Source organism: Condylura cristata, unplaced genomic scaffold (genome assembly GCF_000260355.1).
Source record: "Condylura cristata isolate star-nosed mole 26May11 unplaced genomic scaffold, ConCri1.0 scaffold00006, whole genome shotgun sequence".
In the NCBI taxonomy this organism is placed as follows: Eukaryota; Metazoa; Chordata; class Mammalia; order Eulipotyphla; family Talpidae; genus Condylura; species Condylura cristata.
Window position 1 is genome coordinate 67,130,515 of NW_004567107.1, and position 20,613 is coordinate 67,151,127.

A 20,613-nucleotide genomic window follows, 5' to 3' on the forward strand; every position below is an offset into this window, starting at 1 on the left:
TGATTACCAAAGCAGATCATAAACTTTACAGCTAACTGATTGGACTAGGAAGATGTATTCTATAAATTCTGTACAAAGTTGGCTTGGAATTTTGTTTTCTAATCAGTGAGTTAACACTTCATCACTGTTTTAATTAAAATGTTTTAAGGATCCATTTTTTCCCACCCCCTTCCTATTTTGTCTCTGCTCATTCTTCTCAGTTGTGAACAGAGCACATCAGGAAAGTGTATCCACATACTTTCAAGTACAGATATACCTGAGTGCAGGATTCCCATTCAATCCTGTGATGCACAGTGGATTCTGATAAGCAGGTTCAGCATGTCTCTGTGCTCTGAAATGAGTGTGCCAATAATCTATGAGAAGAAAAGTCAACACAAAGCCAAACTGTTATCCACAATGACTGCTTCTTGGTTTTCAGTGTTGCAGGAGGTGAACTGTTTGATTTCTTAGCTGAAAAGGAATCTTTGACTGAAGAAGAAGCAACAGAATTTCTCAAACAGATTCTGAATGGTGTTTACTACCTGCATTCCCTTCAGATTGCCCACTTTGATCTTAAGGTATGTTACTGAGTGCAAACCAGAAGATATGATAGGAGATTATTTGAACCATAATGTCATTTCTTTGTCTGCTAAGAAAATATGAAGCATCTGAAAGAGATATATGGTTTTATAAGTGGGATTGTCCCATAAATCAGCACATAGATAATACACACCTACCTAGATAATACACACCTACCTAGTAATATTATGGGATAGAGGCTTAAGATCGGTAAATATATTTGAAAATGCTTGGAGAAGAACTTAAAGGCTCTTATTCAACCAGGTCTTTAAACAAGAGAACTCTTGTTGGTTATGAGGCATTATCAGCCTAGAACAGCCAGGCTGCCCAGTTTCCATCCCCCTCTAGCTGCAAGGCAGAAAGGGGAAGGTGTCTTGATCTCAGCTTTCCTTTTGGATACAGACAAGATTCATGGGTTGACTCTGTCACCAGCAATTAAATAAATAAAACTCCGAGATTGGTCAATTGAGGTCTTTGGTTGGCTGGAGGCAAGGCAGTCTGGGAAATAAAAAGGCATGTCATACCTCCAACTAACACAGGGATGATGGTCTGTTGGAAGTGAAAACATACACTTGAGCAACAGGAAGTGGCAATGTAAGATTTAAGGTTCCATCCAAGGCAGGCAGGAGATTGTTACAAATAGCATGAGACTGATTGCCAAGTAAAAGATTGTAGCTAGGATATGAAGACCTCAGAAGAGGGAAGATTTTTTCTATATTTAGTGTAGCAAAGTTGTCAACACCCCAATTGATCTCCTTTGTATTCCCCAACACCTCAAAAGAAAAACTGCTGCTGCACACATTCCATCTGACATCAGGATTCTGGCCCTGGGAACTGAAATTTCCACAGTAAATGTCCACTTAAGTACGCTTAGCATTGGCAAGTGGTGGATAAATACTAAACTCCCTTGTGCTTCAGTTGGAAAATGAATGAAACTCTTTCTGCCTAAGTATCCCAGAGGGCCCCCAACTTAATAAAACTCCTTCCTTCCTTTTCCTGTTCCCCCATTCCTTGATAGGGTTATTCCTGGCATACATTCAACATAAGGTTTTTGTACCCAAATCCCTGTTTCAGGTATGCTTTGGGGGAAACCTAAACAAGGCCATTTTGCCTAGTGGTTTCTTTCAATGACTCTTTAATCTCTATTTTTTTATTTATTTGTACAGGAGAGTGGAAAAACTCTTTACCACTTTGTCCTTAGCTAACATGTCATACATAATGTTTTAAGATTATTATTATCCATTTAGTCATTTTTATTATTGGTCAATATTATTATTGACCATTTAGCTAATTTTAAGCATAACATTAAGTGTATTAATATCATTGTCCAACTATCACCACCATACATGTCTGGAATTCACTGATCTTCTCAGATTGAAACTCTGTACCCATTAAGCTTCAGATCCCCATCCTTCCTCCTTCCAGCTTCGGGCAGCCATATTTATTTTTTGTCCTTATATATCTGCCTAATCTAGGTACTTTATATAAATAGATTTATATAGTATTATCTGTGTCTCACTTATTTAGACAGAAGACAACATAATGTTTTAAATTCATCCATGCTTCAACATGTGTTATAATTTACTTCCTTTCTAAGGCTGAATGATTCCATTATACCACTTTTTGGTTTTTGTTAGAGGACATTGAATTGAGTCTGTTTTCTGATTATTGTGAATAAAGCTGCAATGAACATTGCTATATTATTGTTATTATTATTATTATTATTATTATTTTTGGTTTTTAAAGCCTGAAAACATCATGCTTTTGGATAGAAATGTCCCCAAACCTCGGATCAAAATCATTGACTTTGGTTTGGCCCATAAAATTGATTTTGGAAATGAGTTCAAAAACATATTTGGGACTCCAGAGTTTGTTGGTAAGTTCCTTTGCTTCTGGGATTATTCATTTCTCATAAGCATCATGCTCTCACCATGTAGCTGTAGCATCATTTCCATAATACTTGTTTCTGCTTCGTTCATGATTCACTTCCTTCCAAAAACAAATATGCATTTTTTTCTTCTTAGCTCCTGAGATAGTCAACTATGAACCTCTTGGTCTTGAGGCAGATATGTGGTAAGGAGAGCGCCCTTGATGTTGTTATCTTTCTGGTTTATTGTACTATTTTTCTGACATTTATTTTTGCCTTCATTTTGTGTCTAGGAGTATTGGAGTAATAACCTACATTCTGTAAGTACCAAAGTCCAAAATTTCCTCTTTTTGAGACTGTATGTTTTACTAACCATGGTATGTGTATGTTGATTTCTTCAGCTTATGCATGATTTCTGTGTAAACATACTCATTTTACATCTCAGATCATGTTTATTTTCTAATAATCAAACATTTTCTCATAATTCAAAATGAATCACCATAACTGTAGCATAATCACTGAAAGAAAACATAGCCATCTGTCAATGCAGAGATAATAGGAAAAGTTTTTTAAAACATGTTATTTCAAATTAATGTTTTAAATTTTCCCTTTGTTAAGCTGCAGTTTTTCTTCATGAGAATTAAATACAAAATAGAATGTAATTTAGTAAAGTGACTGCCAAAGCACCAGATTATAATTTTATTCTTCAGTCCCTCTGTCAAATATTAGAGGAATGAAATGACAACACGAGAAATAATTATTCATGTTCTGTACCCCCTTTATTAATAGCTTAAGCGGGGCCTCCCCATTTCTTGGAGAGAGCAAACAAGAAACACTAGCAAATGTATCTGCTGTCAACTATGAATTTGAGGAAGAATACTTCAGTAATACCAGTGCCCTAGCCAAAGATTTCATAAGAAGACTCCTCGTCAAGGATCCAAAGTGAGTGTTACTTTTGCAAAGCGCTCACCTGTGGCCTCAGCGAGTTAGCACCTGGAGGGGTAGTAGCATCTGTCTCTTACCAGCTAGCTTGTTTATGAGGCTCTGGTTGTTTTCACCTGGCAGAGGAAAGCATGCCATGTGACTATGCTTCAGGAATTCACTCAGGGCTCTATGTACCTGCTCAATCAGCCCCTGAAGGCACAGTGAAGACATCACAAAAGACCAGCTGTTTTGGCTTTCTTCCATGAAATCTAAAACATGCTGCATTTGCTTGTTAGGCCCAGTGAGTATAGGAACCACCTTGGCATTTACCTCTGTAGTCACAGCATTTTTTTTTCTCCTCTCCTCCAATTCCCCCTCCTTCCCACACCAAAAGGAAGAGAATGACCATTCAAGACAGTCTGCAGCATCCTTGGATCAAGGTAAGTTTTATAATGTGGTTAGTTTGCATAATCTAGGGCATTCAGGAATTCATTTGTTGGAGGCTGTTCTAGTTCCGTAGATCCTAAACACAGGTCCACATGGAGTACTGTGTTTGTTGTCAGTATCATAGTTTAAGAGGACAGATGAGTATTCTAATGACAATGGACATGGAGAGGAATAAGCCATCATGATGCAGGATTGTAACTAGGGAGCTGAAGGTGAAGTCCATGCAACAGCCATTTTGGGTTTGAACTTTTGGAGGGTGGTCAAATTTTTTCAAAAAGATGTTGAATCAGTTCCCAGCATTCCACTATCATATCAAGTATACATGTCCAACCTCTCTTGGAAAATCTGAAGAACAGTCCTCATTCTACACATCTATTGGAGACTTGGTGTAGGCCTATGGATGCCCTTGACATATGACACTTTGATGTTACCTGCCTAGTGCCTATCAGCATTTGAGTAAAGAATTATAGTTGTTTTAACTAAACCAGAAAGAACTAAGAGAGGGACAGTTACAGGAAAAAATGTACAATCAGCAGATTGTAATGGAATCACTTGTATGACATATCTAGGTTTGGGGCAACTGGAGAACTCTCTGCTTGTATAAGCTCCCAGCAGTTACCTGGTGTAGTACAGTCTAGGATGCTCACTACCAATTCATGCAGGTAGAATTCTGGAACACTTGGTGATTTTACAGGCCTTTAATGCTCTCTCAGGAAACCAGGCAGGCAGGCAGGCACAGGCCGGGCCAGGGAACAGGGATGTCCAGGAGGCTAAATAGCCTCCTGACGCCTGGAAGATCTTTGTGTTTTTTTCTGATGGCCATTGAATGTTCTCAGTCTCATGGTCTCTCCACAGAGTGGCCCTCATCCCACCTGTAGCCATAGCCCCACCTCAGAGGGACAATGCATTTTTATCCTTGGACTTCTGGCACAGGTGCCTACGTGTACACTTGTGCATGCCCAGGTGTCCAACAGCCATAAGTGCACATGTCCCTTGGGCATGCACACTGGTTGGGAGTTGTGGAGGGGGACAGGGCGGGGGGCGGGGAGCTAATTTACATCATTTACCCTACACCTGGGCCTTCCTAGAAGGCAATGGTGTCTCCTCTCTAGGGTAGAGTTAAATGGCCTTGTGAAAAAGACACAATAGAAAGCATTGCAACGTTGTTAAACTAGATTTGCTGACCTGAGGTCTGTCCTAGTTCTAAATTATATGATGACATGCATTATAACATGGCCCTACCATTCTGAAATGCTCAGTGTAGAAAGTTGTAATACAACTTGACACCAAACCCACCTATTAGGCTTTTTCCTAGCATTCACTTTTATGGATTTTGTCAACCTAAGCACAAGAATTAGTTACTAGAAACTGGGTTCATTTCATACTACTCCAGCTTGTTTTAGCAAGGTCAGTGTGTTAGCATCTCAAATAATAACACATATCTGTTATTTTCTTTTCTTGAATTTTCATGTTAGCCTAAAGATACCCAACAAGCACTTAGTAGAAAAGCATCGGCAGTAAACATGGAGAAATTTAAGAAGTTTGCAGCCCGGAAAAAATGGAAAGTAAGTTTGTTTGTTATGGAGGAATTAACTCATTCTGTTTCCTCTGTGAAGCTCCTGGGGTCAATGCCCATCTCTTTTGATAAGGGTGATACAAAGTGTATCCTTTTTAAAAAACAGTTTACTCAGCTCTGTGGCATTCACCTGTTTGTAAAAATAACATTACACTCCTGTTATATTCACATTTTTCACATGTCATTTTGCATATATCAAGACAAAACCATTCCTAGGACAGATTTTATTTTTTTAGATTTATTTATTTATGCATACAGAACTGGGGTACAGGCCAGAGGTGCAGGATGATGAGAGGATTCACCAGAGACAGAGTGGGGAGCAAAACAAGCAGACTGATGAAGTACACTGCTGAGGGGAACAGTGAGGAGAGGTCTGCCACACCATGTGGGTCACCTCTGGGGTGGGGATTGAACTCATGCTGAAGTGGCTTTAGCTTCTTAGTGCTGTGCTTTAACCCACTGCACCACCAGGTAGAGCCTACTAGGAAAGATTTTTTTAACCAGCACAACAATATTTTTTACATGCAACTAGTCTAGTTTTAAACGAAGCTCTTTTGTGGGAAGCTATATGCCATTATGTTTATGATTTGTGTAACTGGTTCTTAAGTTCAAACTTGGTCTATGAGTGGTTGGAATGGGGGTGGGATGCAGCCAAGAGCCCTGATATCGTACTTTGTCAGTGTAGACATTATCTGCAGGGACTGTGTGGGACATGGCTCTGAAGAGTATTCCAGCCATCCTTGAACAAATGAAAATTCAGGGTTAGAAAGGCTGGCTTCCTAAGCACAGGGTCAAGTCAAGCCCAGAGGAATCTGGTACCTGCTCTGTCTCTTCAGGATGGGACCAGAAAGTGCAGCTCATTTTCACACCGTCAAGTTTGGAGTGTCATGAAGGGATGGTGATAACCACTGTAGTAGGTTACATAAGTGCTAACTCTCAGTTTTAAAGAAATCCTCATAATAAGGCTTAAAATGTAGAGAAGAGACCTACCAGAAGTTTCTCTCTCTCTCACACACACACACTAAATATATATATACATACTATATGTGTATATATATATATATATATATATATATATATATATATATATATATATATTTGTCTCTGAGAATAAATAAATGCTAAGCTATTTTTCCTATTAGGTAATGCCCACCTGTTCATTTCAAATAACTGTCTGAGTTTTGATAGTCACATTATCTGCCATTACCAGTTTGCCTGGATGCCGGGACACAGGGTGAGGTTTCTATATAACATACTTATGAGGAGGATATATAAGGAATTTGCCTGGCTAATACCATTTCTCAAAGAACAAAAATCAAAATATCAAGAGAGAAAAGGCATTCCTATAATTCAATAGTGAAATCCAGAAAGAAAATCTCTCTGTATCCTTGTCTTGGTTTATAAAACCTTTCCTTTAGAATTATCCTTAAAACAAACACAATCCAACCTACTTGTGGGATCGCCCGCCTCTGCAGAGTGCATGCTGTTCAGCAGTGAATGCTATCTCAAAAACTTTGTCATTTGTACTAATTGGAGTATTCTTGCATAAGCTCACTACCCTCCCCCTGCCTTTTTTTTTTTTTTTCTCTATCTCTTTTTAAAGCAATCCGTTCGCTTGATATCATTGTGCCAAAGATTATCCAGGTCATTCTTGTCCAGAAGTAACATGAGTGTTGCCAGGAGCGATGATACTCTGGTAAGCAAACCTGTTTGCTTGGGTGGATTTCATAACACTGTCTATTTAAATATTTAAGTTGTCCTATTTGTCCAACAACCAAAAAAACCTAAAGTCATGGAAATAATAGGCCTATTCTTACTCTTCTTGAGGTAGAGAATTGGAGTGACTGATTTGATACACTTTGTTGCTTCTTTTATCATCTTTTCTCTTTGTTTTGATTGGCACTGTACCTACTCCTACCTCTGCTACCTCTAGTACCACCCCTCACCACCCCCACGTACTCTTTGGTAAAAGTGGCTAATCACTAGAGGAGGAAAAGAAAAAAAACTTCGACTTTCACAGACTGAAATTAGAGCCCTCTGTTGCCCCTGATCTTGGTGATTATTGGATCATAACTGTGTAACATACATAAACTCACTAGAAATTCATAGAAAATATACAACACACATACATAAACTCACCAGAAAGCCAGAGAAAATGCAGTAGGTATAGCTGTGGTAAATCAGAAGACTAAATCCATGTGCTTTGTTAACATTGTATTGACTTCCCAAGGCTCTTGAGAACAACTCCATAAATTTTGCCCCTTAATCCAAACTGAAACCTAATCACAGATGAGCTCTTCAGATATTATTAAACATATCTGAATACAACAAGACTTTCTATTGACAGTCACACAATAGGGGCTTGTGAGCTCTGAAGGCAAAGGGAACTCCAATGAAGGCAAAAAGGCTAATGCTGTGAGAACCATCCCGCTCCTGTAACTGAATCATCACCGTTTCCTGAGCAGAATCTCGCGACTCCCCGAGCAAGATCACATCAGTAGACAGTGAGGCTGCAGAGATAGGAAATGTTTGAAAGGAAAAAGAAGTCAGAAGGAAGTTGAGAAAGGGAGAACACTAGATTGCGGAATTGTTGGATGTGGCAGTGGAATCCTAAAGAAGAACGAGAAATGAAATATTATAAATTAAAGTCATTATAAATAGTGAATTGGTAGAAAATTATATGTATTGAACTCATGGTTGTGGTAGGAGCTCCTGCTGGAAAGACCCCCTTCCTGACCCCAGGTTCTCTCTACTTACCTATCACTGTGGTGAGGACTGGTGATAACAGCTTGCTTGTTCTTTCCATTCCCCCATTTCTCTTATCTGTCCTTTTCATACACTGTCTTAGTTGTTCACTTATATGGTGATAGAAAATCAATCCAGACCCCTTCTTAAACATGAATTCTACAGATATTATTAAAAATCTTGTAGGGTTTGTTTGGATTCAGATCTGTAGAGAAGAGAAATAGTACAGAGAAAGACTTTCTCCATCTGCCCTAGAGGCAGGGATTCACTGTCTGGTGATGTGCTTTTTTCAGATTGGGAATTTCAGTAGCCATACCTCAGAAACTTGGAATTTTAGCTTATTATTCTTTGGTTCTACCATAATATCTAGGGAATATCTTAGTATATGAAAACTTATTACAATGTGGCAAAGATTTAACAAATTTGTTAGTTAATATCTTTAGTTACTCTCCACTTATAATTAGAAATGCATACCTTTTCCCTTTGGTCTATATTTTTAATGTAATCCCTTTTGGGACTTTAAAAAAAAGCAATTATAAACAGCTTTAAGAGGATTTGATCTTGTTATTCCCTAGCTAGAGTGGGAAGAATATCCAATGATCAATAAATGCCAATTCTGTAAAGGAAGAAATTGCAAATTAAAACTTAACTTATTCATCTGTGTCATTATTTTTGGTTCTATGGTTTTCAGTGTCTGAGTTACACCTGAAATTTTCCACAGTCGTTTCTACTATTTTTGAAGGATTCTTAAGATAAACACAAAGGATAATTTGTCACCAGTCATTGTTCTAAATCTCAATCTTGAATACAATGCAGGTGACATTAAGGCATAGGTAAGTTGTCGATGATATCAGTTTTCAACATGAGAGTGGCAAAAAGAAACCATCAATTTTGGGGTTTCAGTAGCTTCTTTCATTCTAAATGTTCCTGTTAACAATTAAGCATTGATTTATTTTATGTTCATAAGCAGATCATGACCAGGAAGCAAACTCATTTTCTTTTATTTTCAAGGATGAGGAAGACTCCTTTGTGATGAAAGCCATCATCCATGCCATCAATGATGACAATGTCCCAGGCCTGCAGCACCTCCTGGGTTCTTTGTCCAGCTATGATGTTAACCAACCCAACAAGGTCTGGATCTATTGCCAGGGGTAGTGAGGTGGGGGTCCAGGGTAGCAGTTGTGTGTGTCATGGGTCAGGGTGACTGTGCACGTCCAGGTTGAAAGTGGAAAGACCTCATCTGCTTCTCCATTTTTCTTCCCTCTTGCAGAGTTGATGCTGTGAGGAAAAAATCATTTCTGTTGAGAGAATGAATTGAATTAGAAATAAGATTTTTTATATTGTAGACTTTTCTTCTGTGCATGTATGGCACCTTTACCCATGAAATTTTAACTGTCTCATTTTTCAAACAGAAATATTATTTGGATTGTAAATCTAAATGTAGTAAAGCCAATATTTTCTTCTGACTGACTTCCAGTCCCGTTGAACAATAATCATACGCCAGTGAAGACTTAAGAAGGAGTGGAGTGGCAGTAATAGTGCAGACTTTTTTTTCCTACTGAACCTGAAAAAAATCTATTCATTTTTCTTGTCTATTCCAGCATGGTACACCTCCACTGCTTATTGCTGCTGGTTGTGGGAATATTCAAATACTACAGTTGCTCATTAAGAGAGGCTCAAGAATCGATGTCCAGGATAAGGTCATAATTCTGTTTTATTGTAAATCAGTTAATTGTTTAAGTATTTTCAAATGTCTCCTAACCATAGAGAGAACAGAAAAATAACATGTATGCCCTACTTCATTTCTCAGTTTTCCATGAAGGAAATTAAACTGCTTCAATACCCGTCTAATACACACTAGAAAGAGAGAAGCGTTTGTAGTCTGTTGTTTGACATCAGCCTCTTTGCACATTACATAGATTTCACTCCTCACATTTACTCAAGAGTAATGTTTGGAAAATTTTGAAAAATTAAGCCTATCAGAAATGTGTTTGCTACATGTCTAATAGGGCAGCAGAGTAAGAATGAGACACTTGAAGGTAAAAATATCATTAGAAGTGAAAACACAATTGATTAATAGTTTCTAGTTATTTCAGTGGATCTGTCATCAGCTTCCATTGACTTTCAAAATATGTAAGTGGTGGGATCTGGCCCTTTACAAAACAGGGAATTCTACCCAGAAGTTAAAATTTAAGTTTTAATTAAAAAAAGACAAGCACAAGTTTTTATTTAGCAATTCTTAAGTTTGCAAACACAGTTGCAGAGATAGCACTGAGATCTTCCTGACCCCTACATTCATTTTTCCTGGACTGTTAGATGTCCTTGCATAACCTGGGTATATTTGTCAAAACTAAAAAATTAAAGGGAGTTTCATTTCTCTTGGAAATTGCTCCTTTGGAGGCTGCTGTCACTTGGGAAGGGAAATACAGTGAGACTGAGTGATGCTTGTGCTCAGGCACATGGATTCTGTGGGAATGTGACTCCCTGTTGGTGTTTGTACAGGGTGGATCCAATGCCATCTACTGGGCCTCTCGGCATGGCCATGTAGATACCCTGAAATTTCTCAGTGAGAACAAATGTCCTCTGGATGTTAAAGACAAGGTAAGGTCATTTCTTTTCTCAGGGATAGGAAGAAGTAATTCAAAGATGCTCTTAAATATTGACCTGCCATGTACATCAGAACCCAAAGAATAAGGATTCAGAACCAAAATCTGGTAGAAAATTTAATACAAAAGTTTCTTTTTATTGGTGTAGCTTACTATACCAATAAAAAAATCTGCCTTGAGCTGAACTCTGCCAGGCAGTTCATATAATATAAAGTTGCAATTTACTTTCCTCTTACCATAATGACTGAAAAGACAGCCTGAGTCCTGACTTATCTTGTGCTTTTAGACCCATTTGTTTGCCATTTTCCTCATCTTTGAAGTGATTAACAATGCTGAACTTACAATCACTGGTACTAGAAAATCAATGAGACAATGAATATAAAATAAACCTTTTGAGGCAAAGATAGATAAATTATTGATTTAGCACGTTATCTGCATGTTTCAGTCTGTACAACCATCCTCTGAGTTAAGTGGCATTGATGGAAGCTGCACCTGGGAGTCCTACCCTCACGTCCATTGTGAATTCTGCTGCTAATGACTTGTAGACTGATGTGTCACCATACATAAGGACTGCCACATAAACTTGTATAGGTTGCTCACTGCACCATATCTAAGAACAACGTTCACTTCAAAGGCACATGTGTCTATTTCAGCAGTTTTCTGTCACAGGGCAATGAAATACCTTTTGTTTTTTTTTTTTATAATAGTTTATTGTGACCATTTTTGGCAGATATAAGTAAAATATTACAAGGAAGTCACACCTATTACTAGTTCACAAAATGTTATTTTATGAGCTAATAAAAAATCTCTGAGAATTGGGTGCGAGACAATGGGCAAGTCTGACAAATGGGATAAGCCAGTTCTGGGGCTACCATGTGTTCCTGCTCAGTCACCAAAGGAACATCTGGCATTGGGGAGGCAGGCCCCCACAAAGGAGAGGATGTGGAGCCCAGTGTAGGTGGACCTCCAGTGCTGTGGAGCCCCCAAAGCTTAATCCCAGTGGAACCCTGAACTTTTGTTTCTTTTTCAGTCTGGCGAGACAGCTCTTCATGTGGCAGCACGCTATGGTCACTCTGACGTGGTTCAGTTACTGTGCAGCTTTGGCTCTAATCCCAATTTCCAGGACAAGGTAGGTTGTGGTAGTTGATACCTTCACTTCCTCCTGCTTTCAGCATGGAGGACAGGCAGCTAAACACTATGGTGGGTCCTTTGGAGTTTTATCCAAAGTTTGCCTTTCTGCGTGTTACAGAAGACATGGGATCAAAAGAAGAACAAACATTTCTTTAACCCTCTGGATAACCCAGTGATTTCAAATTTCAGTTGCAGAATCAAGTGGAGATTCAGTAACTTGCTTAAGATCACACAGTTCTTATATGGTGGAGCTGGGGGGGGGTTCCACTCACATTCTGGTTCCAGCTTTCACGTTCATGACCATAACATAACATGGTATGTGGTACATCGATACATGTCTAACAGTGCTGCTTGTGGAGATCTAGGTCTTACCATCATCTCAACCCCATGATCAGCCCTTTCCTGACTTATTAAAGTATGGTTTTCTCAGCTGCTTCTTTGCAGAGCAGTATTATATTTATGTGATTCATTTTTGTGTTATACATAGAACAGAGATGGTGAAGAAGTGTTAAGATGGTTAGAAGAATTCTTGTTCAGAGAATACTCTCCTACTGCTTAGTAGTCTCAGATGAAGGTGTTTTTACAAGAAGGCTGCCTTAAATCCACCCACACTGAAGCTCCATTGTTCAGAAGAATTGAACTAATGTTTCCAGTGGGCTCCCAGAAGTCACTTGTCAGTCATGTACTGAGAAAGCCAAATGCATCCAGCACATTAGTGTTGAGGAAAGAAAATTAATGAAGAATTAATATCAGACCTGTGTCTATTGTTCCACTCTAATAACATAAATTTCCTGCTACCTTGATTTTGCTTTGCTATGGAATTGTGTGGAGCCCCTCACCATGCATATTTATTTATGTTTTTACTTTCATGCTTTTGCACTGTCCTCCACTATGTTTCCTTGACCAGGAGGAAGAAACTCCCTTGCACTGTGCTGCCTGGCACGGCTACTACTCTGTGGCCAAAACCCTTTGTGAAGCTGGCTGCAATGTGAATATTAAGAACCGAGAAGGAGAAACACCACTGCTGACCGCCTCTGCCAGGGGCTACCATGACATCGTGGAGTGTTTGGCTGAACACGGAGCTGACCTTAATGCTTCTGATAAGGTGCTTTGTGTGTAAATGTGTCATGCTTACTGAGAAGTGATCTTGGGGACTGGAGGTGGCAGAGGATTCCTCAATTTATGTAAAATAGCAAGTTTAAATGCAGCAAATTAAAATTATTCTTTCTTTTCTCTGTTACAAAGATTCTGTGAGTTTTCTAGTGAGTTCCTGTTTAATACTCTTTTGTGGCATGTAACAAAATTTATGAATCTGTCAGACTCAGTTCTCTATATATTTATATGTTTTTAGCTTTGGAGCAGTACAGTGGCAATCACTGAGCCCAAGACAATTCTTATTGAGAGCTAAAATTAACAATACACTGTTATTTTGTAGATAAGCAAAGAAATAAGTGGTTTACTTATTTCCATTACCTGCTATTCTGTCAAGGACAATAGGCTACTCTTATTTGCTTTATAATGTCAATTTCAGACAAGTATTCCTTTTAATTTTAATTAAGAATATTCAGCATAATCTATTATTATTGTGAACTTGTACTTAAGATGAGGTTTTAATGTTGCCATAAGTAATCAGATTTGGTAACTGCCAGGGAACATTTGGTAATGGCTGAAGACATTTTGGTTGTCATACCAGGGTTGTGGGTTACCACTGGCATCTAATGCTTTTTCAGTTTCTCCTGGTGTAAGATAATAGACTTTCTGCTTAGGAAGTTTGTGAAGTTTGCCAACCAAATATTTTCCAAACACTTGATAAAACAGGCCATTGAAATCCCAATTATTAGTTACCTTACTCAGAGACACAAATGTGGGGTCTGATTTTACTGTAATGTCTAGATGAATTAAGCTGATGGCCAGCTGTGATAATGTAGAATTGTATGTATGAATCTTACCCCAGCTCCATAGTATAACTGATACTTAATCCTCTTTTAGGCTTTGCAGTAGCAATTCCGGTACCAATTAAGCTGGCCCAATGGCACCTGAGAAGATGAGTGGCCAGGCCCAGGTACTTAAGTGACAGTGCTCACAACCCCTGTGTATATTGCAGGATGGACACATTGCTCTTCATCTTGCTGTAAGGCGATGTCAGATGGAGGTCATCCAGATTCTCATCAGCCAGGGAAGTTTTATTGATTTCCAAGACAGACATGGCAATACCCCACTCCATGTGGCCTGCAAAGATGGCAACATGCCAATTGTGGTGGCCCTCTGTGAAGCAAACTGCAACTTGGATATCTCTAACAAGGTAAACCTGAATGAAAAGACATGCTCAGTGCACTGGGTCCAATCATCAGCTTCTAGGTTTGGGTCAAGTTTCTCTTCACATGTCTTCATTGTGTAGTCAATGTTACTCATACAAGGCTCTCCATTGTAGGTCACGTTTTGCCATGAGTATGATAAATAACAGGAAATTATTACATTAATAAGTTCTTCTTGGCTGGCCTAGAAGCATCTCAACAGATTTTTACTGACATTCTTGATAGGATGGGCTCCTGGACCTAAATTATCTGAATCTAAAGATATGCTGATACTAGAGGAAAACAACCAAGATTTCATCTTTTCCTTTCTGAGGAAAACCCTATAGAGGTGTAAAGGTTGGATTCCATTGTTAATTACTGTTAAAGGCTGACTTACAGGCAGCAGACACCTGTATACAAATGGGACATGTGAAGATGGCTTTGTCTATTTGTTAGGCCAGGCATAGGGTTCCCAGAAAATTTGACATTATGTTTACCCACTTATGGGCAAAAAGAGAGAGACAGAAAGACAGATAGACAGGGACATGTCTCACAGTCGATGTGGGGAGAGTTTCTGACAGGTACCAGCTATAGAATGGAGGTTTACATAACCCCTGTTTCAAATTTCAGGTGACAGTTACAACCCCAGGTTAGGATGTGCTTCTGATCAACCCCATAGATCAGAAATTTCCAGAACACCCTCCTCAAATTTGATTAATTTGCTCAAGCAATTCACAGAACTCAGGAAACCCCTTTACTAATTTATTACAAAGGCTATAAGGATGATATGTGTAGTGCACAGAATATGGGATGGGCAGAGAGCTTTCCTGCCCTTTCCAGATGTACAAGTCTCCACAAATCTCTACATGTTCACCAGCCTTGAAGATCTCTGAGGCCTCTTCCTGACCAGGAAATACAAACATAACAGATTGCATGCTCTAAAATGGACCTGGAAGGTCTTAAAAGAATTAGTGCACATAGAGAGAGAGAAGAAAAGATACTCATAAAAATTGTTTCCCGATAAAAGACCCAAATACCCATTCCTTTGTGGGCAAATACCCAGCCAAACAAGGTCAGCCCAAAGTAGAGGATAACAGCTGCTATGCTCAGCTCCACACATCTCTCTAGCCATGTGTCTGTTTCAACTGTGCATACCTGTCTCTTCTCCATGTATCTTCTCCTGATCTTCTTCCAACAGTACCAGGGTGTAAGTTGGGGCTGCAGCAGCGAGATCTCCTGAGCCTACTTCTGTTCAGTTTTCTACCAAGTTTATCTCCAACCCTAGATCCTAGTAGTCCCCTTCCCTGTCTCAGGAAGTCTAGTTCATGGCACACTGGGGCATGTAATTGAAGGTGGGGCTAGTGGCGCCTCACATTGGTGTATCTCCGTGGAGATATTTCACCACTCCTTTTGGCTTTTATTTAAGCTTGACTGATGAACTCATTGATCATTGGCAGTGACATTATGTTGAGCTCAACCTGTAGCCCCCTGTCAGCCCCTGAAATCTAGAAATGTGACTGAAATACTTTTAACCCTCTAATCACTTCAGTGGTTCTCCTGCAACCCCACTTCCCAAAGTCACCATTTCACATAAAAAAGGCATCTTTATGACTCTTGGCTATCTGGTATATCTAATCTAGGAATTTAATTTCATTGAGATTAAGAAGAGATTCCTAGGACAGGATTCTCTTCTTAGATTTCCCCCACGGAGTATTTTAAAGTCATAAGTTGCTAACATCTTGTTAAATTTGGTGAGATCTAGGGAATACTGGCATTTGGTAAATAATGATGAAAGTAAATAATTACATGTTTCTAGGTTGATTTTAAAAATTAGCATAGTGTTGCCTTTTAGAAATTAACTAACTCCTTGGTTTTTCTTGAGTACCATATAGATTTTCATTAACAGTTAAGACAGTAGATATTTATGTGGTTTTAATACAAAAGGCAAGCGTGACTGTTACTACAACTGAAAACAAAGTCCAATTTTAATTAATTTGTTAACTGCAGGAGATGTTTGTTTATAAATGGCATGCATGCCAGCAGAAATGTGATTTATTTTGAAGTAAAATAATTAATATTTGAAAGAGATTGGAAATTTATTGGGGTATTGGGAAAATGTACTCTGTATGTGGTGCAGCAAAGATGCCGAGGAAAGCCGAGGAAAAATAATGGAAAATTACACTTCTACAAAAATTATTCTAATGGAAATTGAAATTGGTAATCTTCAAATTCTGAAAATATGAGAAGGCACTATCCCTAGGTTTTAGCCATTAGAGCTGATTGCTTTCATAGTTTATCCCATTCTGATCTTGCCAAGTCAATTATGTAAGTGGCTGAAGGAGAAAGCCAAATTTAATATAATATTATGCAGCATCGAGACGTTGGCTTTCTTTCCAGGAGTTTTTAGTGAATAAAAAGCAGCTTCAAGGAACATTGTGGGTGTCAATTTAATACCTTTAGACTTAGCCATTGTGTGTATAGTTAGGATTAGCCGTCTCCTGTGAAGGTGGAGGAAGCAAGTGACAGCTCCTGGACCCTAACACTGAAGAAGGGAAAAGGTGTTCATCCTGATCCTAAATGCAGAAAGTACACCTATTATAGATAGGTGTTATGAAATACCCAGAATGTGGCATGTTTAAAAGCAATTTTTCATTTAACAGAAAAGTCTTTACATTTATGCTACTGAAATTGGTTATAGTGGTTCCAAAATGCTGTTGTAACTTGTGTTTTTACTGTATGCAGTGCAGCAAAGATGCAGAGGGCATTCAGTACATGAGTTGTCACTGCACTAGTTCAGCTGAAGTGAAAATTCATACACTTTACAACTTCTTGGCATCAGCAGCAGGGTTCAGACCATTAGCCTGACCCCCCTGGAATGGCAGCACTCCATTCTTGTGCCTGCCTGTGGGCGTCTTACAGCATCATCCTCAGAGCTCAGTCTAAGCACACCAAAACTGTGGCTTTTGCACTTCTTCAAAGGGGTTGGCATCAGCTTTGTTTTCTGGTGCTTTTTGATTGTCTTTTTAGGAAAGGTGATAGGACCCCTAGGAGAGCTTAAAAGATGTTCATAAAATTAAGGTAAAGCTATATTTCCCCCAGTAAGCAGATCTGGTTTTCCATGGGCTCCCCCTAGCCACTGAAGGCTCCATCACTGCACAGTGACCATGGTGTCCCATAGCAGACTCTCCTTCCTGTGGTATTTCCTACCCTCTCCTTACCTCAGTTCAATACCTCCAGCGGTAAAAATGGCTAATATCATATTCCACCCCTTTCACCAGTACAGGAATTTGTTACATCTTCGGCACTACTACAGTGAAACAAGTATTCTTCAGTCTTCATTCTTATATAAAAATCAGGAGAGGGGATATTTAACTCGGTCGTGTTAGAAAACACAAGAGGAAGCAGTCACTCTAGTGGGGAATGGGATTAAGTCGTAGTGCCATGAAGCTATGAATTGTGGCATATTCACATACTGAACATTACTAGATACTAAAAATTAAATAGACTTAGTTACATACATAGAGAAGTATTCAGTCTATTTTTAAATGCGTACAGAAAGTGATGCAATACAAGGTGAAATACTATCATATCTTTTCAAATCAAATATGAATTTTATGAATTCATAGTTAAAAACTTGGAAGGATGTATACCAGACAATAAATAGATAGCTCTCAGTAGGGGATCTGGATGTACTGAGAAAGTAGGGGAGAAGGACTTTTGTTTCCTACCATTTCCTCTTATGTTATTTGGATAGTCAAAATGAGCATGTGTTAACTTCATAACAAAAACCCACGTTGGCAAACAAAAACTTAAAGCTAAGACAACACTGCCTTAGCTTAGGACATCTCACTAATTTTTTTCATGGCTCCTCTAAGGCAAAAGAAATATCCAGCAGTTGTTTCTCACATACATTGCTCAGTCCAAACAACTTAGTATTTGTGTCCTAAAATTTACAGATACTGACTGGCATAAACCGAAAGATAACACGTTTCTGTTTCATTCTTACAGAACCATAATTGGGTACAAGCAGGTTGTGTATCTTTCAGGCATCTCACTGCTCCTCAAACCTTGGACTCAGACTGGACACAATGACCTTTATTTCCAGTTCTGTCAATACATTGACTTTCTCAGGACATTTGCTTCTTATTACAACACCTGCCAAATACCCCAACCCATACCCTGCTATGCAGAGATGTAGTGTGTTTGAAAGAAAGGCAATCTGTCCTTGAAACTGATCTTCTTGGGTTGAGGTGTTCACCTGGTGTTCACCTTTTCTGGTTCCATAAAAAATTTAAAACACTCCTTAGTAGTCCTATGGCTTTATGGTAGTGACCTGAGGTGCCTTCGCACACAGTTTGGGAAATCACAGGCATAAAAATAGTGGCTACAAGCTTGAGGTTTTTCATTAGTGTCTTAAGAGACTGATCATCCATTCCCTTCTTCCCTTGCCATATCCAAATGTGAACTGTGATGCAGATCTCACTGGAACTTCAGGGCCCTTGGCCCTGACTCATGCCTCCTTTCTGCCAGCACAGCAGGAAACTATTTAACAATCCTATGATATAAGCCTCCCACTCTTTCATCCTTTCAGTTAGTCTTTTAACTGAAAAATACTTGAAAATGTTCTGCCTGGCTTGTTTGCCTCACTAGGTAGCTGTGCCTCCCCTTTCTTTGTGGTGGGTCTTAGATGCATTACGTAATGCTGGCCCTGTGGGCTAGATTCCATAAGTGTCATCCTCAGCAACTGCCTTGAGAAGGAATCCTTGGGTCTCTTCTCTTTCAGTATGGACGAACACCCCTGCACCTTGCAGCCAACAACGGTATCCTAGATGTGGTCCGCTACCTCTGTCTGGCAGGAGCCAATGTGGAGGCGCTCACCTCGGTAAGTGATGCCGCTGGCAGGAGAAGCAGTGGAGAAGCTCTCAGCCCTCAGGGGCACTGGGGGAAGGTATTGCTTGGCAACTGTATTCCAAAGCAGACAAGCTGCTATTCGTCTTCAGTTCTTCCACTATAGTTACATAAACATTTGCCCACGTAAACACAGACCCCCACTATCGGGATCGCCTACTCTTTCCCACTGGCTTTCTGTTTCCTGTATCACACACACACAGAGCTGTCGCCTTTTTTATTTAGGTGTCTGTTTTTATTTAGATGATGTTGTTATATTTCCTAAATTCTCTCCCTCCACAACAGGGCACTGGAGCTTGGAAGGGAGACTAGGATCTTCAAGCTATAGGGTTAAGGTTAGGGAGCAGTTGACCAGAGCTGTTGTCTCCTGTTGAGAAAGTGTGGCCTTGCTGAGAGGCCTGCAAGATATATTGTTCTTTTAAAAATTTTTCTTCAAAATTTTTTTACTTTTTTATAAATAACTTTTATTTACATAGCAATAGACTTTATCTGTTGCTACTTTATTTTTTTCAAATTAAGTTTATGAAGTAAAATTGCTTTACCTCAGTAGTAATTTGCTTTAGGGGTTATAGGTTTAAATCTCCACAGACGTGTATTTATACAACATGCCCTTTACCAGTGCCCCAGTAGTCTCCCACATGTTCCACCAGATCCGCTCCCTACACTCCCCATCTTCTCTCATTGCCTCAGTTTTGCAGTCAGATGTCAAGGGTTTATTATAGGTTTAGCTTTGACGGACCCTTTGTTTTATTTCTCCTTAATTTACATATAAATGAAACCATCAGCATTTGTCCTTTTCCTTCTGATTTATTTCTCTATTGTCACAGATGGCAAGAGCCCATCTTTGTTAATAACTGAGAAGTATTGTGCTGTGTATGCCCCCTAACCCTATATCTTGAGGGTCCTATTCTCCCTTCCTGAAGCCGACCTAGCCCCAGTTCCCTGCCGTGGAGGGAGAGAATTTAAGAAGTAAAATAACAGCATCTAAATAAAAAAAGGCACCTAATTAAAAAGGCAACACATTTTTCTGATCCACACCTCTGTCTTTGTACACTTAGGCTGTTTCCATAACTTAACTTTTGTAATAAAAAAGGCTGCAGTGACCTAGGAGTGCATCTATCTTTTTTAATTAGTGTTTTTATATTTTATGGTTTAACACAAAATAGGAGCAGAATTGCTGGGTCTATTTTTTATGGTTTGGGGAGTCTCCATATTGCTTTCCATAGGGACTGGATCATTCTACCTGCCCACTAGCAGTGTAAGGGAGTTCCTTCTTCTTTATACCCTTACCAGATCTTGTTTCTGGACTGTTTAATTCTAGGCCATTCTCACTAGTGTAAGGTGGTATGTCATTGTGGTTTTAATTTGCACTGTCTCATGTGACTGTTGGCCATCATACACTTAGGTCTTAAACCATTTTTTTTTTTAATTAGGTTAATGGATTGTTTTCCTTTTGTTGAGTTGTATGAGTTCTTTTATATTTTAGAAATCAGCCCTTTGTTAGATGTATGATATGCAAATATTTCCTCGGTAAGGTGGCTTTTTGTTTTTGTTTTC

General features: G+C 39.1%; 1 protein-coding gene across 2 annotated transcripts in view; it reads left to right on the plus strand.

Moving 5' to 3' along the window:
* DAPK1 (death-associated protein kinase 1) overlaps nt 1-20,613 on the plus strand; it is a 214,635-nt gene that overhangs the window by 148,058 nt on the left and 45,964 nt on the right. For both annotated transcript variants that reach the window (XM_004677794.2, XM_012721443.1), the window contains exons 3-17: nt 419-557; nt 2,305-2,434; nt 2,583-2,631; nt 2,719-2,745; nt 3,215-3,367; nt 3,744-3,789; nt 5,272-5,361; nt 6,976-7,068; nt 9,129-9,248; nt 9,719-9,817; nt 10,620-10,718; nt 11,754-11,852; nt 12,762-12,959; nt 13,959-14,156; nt 18,932-19,030. In XM_004677794.2, coding sequence (XP_004677851.1) covers nt 419-557; nt 2,305-2,434; nt 2,583-2,631; nt 2,719-2,745; nt 3,215-3,367; nt 3,744-3,789; nt 5,272-5,361; nt 6,976-7,068; nt 9,129-9,248; nt 9,719-9,817; nt 10,620-10,718; nt 11,754-11,852; nt 12,762-12,959; nt 13,959-14,156; nt 18,932-19,030 — 1,639 coding nt within the window. The remainder of the gene's footprint in view (nt 1-418; nt 558-2,304; nt 2,435-2,582; nt 2,632-2,718; nt 2,746-3,214; nt 3,368-3,743; nt 3,790-5,271; nt 5,362-6,975; nt 7,069-9,128; nt 9,249-9,718; nt 9,818-10,619; nt 10,719-11,753; nt 11,853-12,761; nt 12,960-13,958; nt 14,157-18,931; nt 19,031-20,613) is intronic.